Source organism: Microtus ochrogaster, linkage group LG8 (assembly GCF_000317375.1).
Source record: "Microtus ochrogaster isolate Prairie Vole_2 linkage group LG8, MicOch1.0, whole genome shotgun sequence".
Taxonomy (NCBI): domain Eukaryota; kingdom Metazoa; phylum Chordata; class Mammalia; order Rodentia; family Cricetidae; genus Microtus; species Microtus ochrogaster.
The window spans coordinates 6303693-6307776 of NC_022033.1; the positions used below are offsets into that span (position 1 = coordinate 6303693).

Sequence of the window (4084 nt, forward strand, 5' to 3'; positions counted from 1 at the left end):
CCTCCTGCCTCAGCCCCCCAAGTGCTGCGATTATAGAAGTGGCTGCATTCTGCACAGCTGTCAGATCTGATTCCGTGATCTTTCAGGCGTCTCCTTGGCTGTGGGCAGTTCATCAGAAAGGTCTGGGATAGAGAGTCATCAACTCTATTGGTTCTTCCGAGTGAAGCTTGGTCCAAGAGTAAGTAATTAAAATAGGAATTAGATCCAGGGCTCATCAGGCCCAGACTGGCCTGGTACTAAGTCTGTCTCAAACTCATGGCAATCCTCATGCCTTAGCCTCCCAAGTGTGGTTTACAGGCAGGAGCCTTCAGCCGGTTCAGCAGCGCTATCATGGCTCTTGACATTTAGAACGTTCTCCAAATACTAGCCCAAAGGTGAAATTCCCTTCATTATAAATTCAAAATCCAACCTCAGAGACGGACACCACAGTTACAGGATGCTACTTATTCTGAACTCTGTGCACAGGAGCCCTCCCAGCTGATACCTGAGGAAGTGTGCACCACTTACTTGTACCCTATTGAACCAGTGGGGACTGGGCAGTTAAATTTCTGTTTCTATCCATAGGCCATGATGCCCAAGACACCTGTGTCTACGGCCTGGGAGACCTGCCTTGGCTCATTCAATCACCAGCTTTGTTTGCCAAGTTTGAGGCGTCCACAGACCCACTGGTGGTGGCATGCCTAGAGAGGTGGCACAGACTCAAAGCCCTGCGGCAGGCTGAGGTCCCTGCAGAGTCACACTGGCAGTTTCCCCAGGAAAGCCACTTCAACAGTCAACCCCACCACTAGGGACACTTTTGTCAGTGTCGCTGTTTCAATTCCTGCATGTGAATCAGTTAAAAACGAATGCAGAAACATGCTGCTGGCCAGACTTCCCTACTGACCGTGGCCGGAAGAGAGCACACGAGGAAAATAACCGAGGCTGTGGCTGGGAGGTCAGATCAGTTAAAAACGAATGCAGAAACATGCTCCTGGCCAGACTTCCCTACTGACCGTGGCCAGGAAGAGAGCACACGAGGAAAATAACCAAGGCTGTGGCTGGGAGGACAGATCAGCACCTGGAAGGCTGAGCGCTGCAGGGAGCGGCTGCTGAAGGCCGCATTTCTCCACCCGATGAGTCCAGTTCAGGTCTTGTTCTGAGGGCCTGGAGATGCTGTGTAAGAGGCACGAACACAGAACAATGCCCCACCCAGAAGAAAACCATGCTTCTCTGGAGCTATCCCTGTTCGCTAAGAATAGTACAACTTTGTTCTAGAAAATTCCAGAAAACCATCTAGGGGACGCTTTCTCCAGGTAAAATGAATTATCCTACAGAGGGAAACACAGCTTAAGAGGGCTGCCTGAAGTCTGTGTAGTCTTGGCCGGCCATCTACTCATTCTTCCTGCCATGATGGATGGCCCACGATGGCACTGGCCAATGCCACCACCACAGGGGCTGCTGCAGAGAAGTGTGGAAGGAGACGGAGGAGCCACTCTTGACTTTTAATTAGTTTTTCAAGTCAGTTAATTCATGTGGCAAACAGTCAACACCTTGGGCGTACCAGCTGAAGGCATGAATGGCCTTAGCCATCCTGAGTCACAGATGCAGGTCCTTCCTTCCTAAGTCCCCAGCTCTTCTACTGCCACTGTTACGGGACACTTTTATAGGTACTCTTTCCCTAACAGTGTCCTCCGTGACATAAAAACTGACATGTTCAATTGTTGTAGGAATTTAGTCTGACAGCCAATTGTATGGAGAGGCTTGGCCCAATGGGCGTGGTCTTCTCTGGAGATAGTGATCCGTTAAAACCCCAGGGGGAAGAGTCACAGGGGCTCTTAGGACTGTGGAGGGCTTGCTGGTGCTGGCAGCTGCAGCTTGGTAGCCTTCCTCAGACCTACCCAGTTGTCCTTGGGAACGGGAGGATTAGCAGCCGCAGTAGCAGCAGGTTGCAGCCTCCTTCTGTATTGTGAGTGTACTCTGTATTTTGTACCTGTTTAATAAACCTGACTTAATCGCAGAGCTCCCTCCCTCATTACCCCGCCCCATACAATTGCCCCTGGGACCAAATTCCAACAACACTCAACTACTGTCCACGTCTGGATGTGCTGCCTGCAGGTATGCGTGTGTACCACATGCCCATGGCAGTCAGCAGTCCATGCTGGCTCCCCTGGAACGGGAGTTACACCATGCGGTAACTCTGCAAGAACAACCAGAGCCTTCTCTCCAGCCTGGAAATACTTTCTTTTCTTTTTTCTTTTTTTAATTAAAGTAGGAGCCCTAGAAAGGAAACTACCACACACTATAAAGACCTCTGTCACCTGAGGCTCTCCCACACAGAGAGAAGGTCACATCCAGTCATGCGGCCTGGAAAGCCGAGCAGAGTGAAGAGATCTTAATGCAGACCCTAGGTCAACTTAAGCAAAATAAGACTGAAGCAGTCTGTTACAGCGAACATTTTTCCCTACTGTGCACTGAAAATGTTAAGATACCCTTGACCTCTTGAAAATGTTTCTTATTACAAGACACAGAGGAACTCATCTGGTATTTTGGCCAGTCACCTGATTATTGGAGAAACCAAACCACAGCACCTTCACCTCTCTGACGGCAAAGTGCACACCATGGTACACAGAGTGACCCAAGTAAGTTGGAGCCTCTGGCTGTTTGAATTGTTTTACTATTACTGTGTGTGCCGTGTGTGTGTGTGTGTGTGTGTGTGTGTGTGTGTGTGTGTATGTGAGTCACAGCCAGTTGTGGAGACAAAAGGACAAATCTCAGGGCAGCCCCAGGCCGACAAGCAGGATCAAGCTGCCCTCCTGCCACAGAGGTCTTTCTTTATCCTTGCTCTTAGTTTAGTGACTTAGAGATTTCAGACAGAGCCTAAAACCTGACAATCTTTTGGTCTTGACCCCGTGGCTTCATCTCCCCTCCCTCATCATGACACCTGTCACTGCAGATGCTGTGTCATCTCTGCACAGGGCAGATTTCTGCAGAAAGGGCCAGCACTGGCCAGTCATCCTACACACCCAGAAAGACTCCTTTTCCCAGGCTCCTTGAGGGGTGGTCACGTGACTGGGTCCTAGCCAGTGGAATTTGGGCAGCTCCAGGTACAATCTGCAGGTCTGACCTGTAAACTTCCTGAGACTAGGGCGGCGGTGGTGGCGGTGGCGCCTTTAATCTCAGCACTCGGCCGGAGGATCTATGCAAGTTTGAGGCCAGCCTGTTCTACAGAGCAAGTTCCAGGACAGGTTCCAAAGTTACACAGAGAAACCCCATCTCAAAAACACCAAAATAAAAACAACAACAACAAAAAACAAAACTTCCCAAGAGAGGCTCTCTCTCCTTCCCACCAAGTCATGGAATGGGAAGGAAGAAACTGTCTAGCCGGGATTCTCTGCTGGGCACCAGGCACCCAAGGATGGTTTCCACAGTGAACCAAACCTTCTACCAATGTCCTCTTTACCAAACTTGAGAAACTTCACACTTGGAGTTGGAGTTCGATCCCTGATAACACCTGACTCTATTTATTGCCTTACTTAAAATGTTCTTGTTTAGAATGTTTGGATCGAAAAGGAAAGACTCTAAGTCCTTATGATCCCTTCACTTTAAATACTGAAGTCTGGGGCCCAATGCTGTTCTCTCAGGCCAAACTGCTCCACGCCGGGTTCTCAACACTGACATACCACAGGGATGTGTCCTCAAAGTTCCTGGGTGGCAGTGCTGGGATGTGGGTGCCTGGATCACACAGCCCCATGAAGTAATCAATGCTGATGTCACGAGGATGTCCTTATACAGGACAAGTTTTCTTACCACACTGGAGCACAACCACACTGGAGCATAACCACACTGGAGCATAACCACACTGAAGCATAACCACACTGGGGCATAACCACACTGGAGCACAACCACACTGGAGCATAACCACACTGGAGCATAACCACACTGGGGCATAACCACACTGGGGCATAACCACACTGGAGCACAACCACACTGAAGCATAACCACACTGGGGCATAACCACACTGGAGCACAACCACACTGGGGCATAACCACACTGGAATATAACCACACTGGAATATAACTACACTTAACTCAGACAGTGGATCTG

The 4084-nt window shown here is 49.7% G+C and overlaps 2 protein-coding genes across 2 annotated transcripts in view; one reads left to right on the forward strand and one right to left on the reverse strand.

Moving 5' to 3' along the window:
• The window catches only part of Gcnt7 (glucosaminyl (N-acetyl) transferase family member 7), a 4023-nt gene extending 3214 nt beyond the window's left edge, over positions 1-809 (forward strand). Inside the window, exon 4 of the mRNA XM_005362810.2 lies at positions 565-809. Coding sequence (XP_005362867.1) covers positions 565-788 — 224 coding nt within the window. The 3' untranslated portion in view covers positions 789-809. The remainder of the gene's footprint in view (positions 1-564) is intronic.
• Positions 1-4084, reverse strand: part of Rtf2 (replication termination factor 2) — a 31546-nt gene that overhangs the window by 18663 nt on the left and 8799 nt on the right. The gene's annotated exons all lie outside the window — the stretch shown is intronic.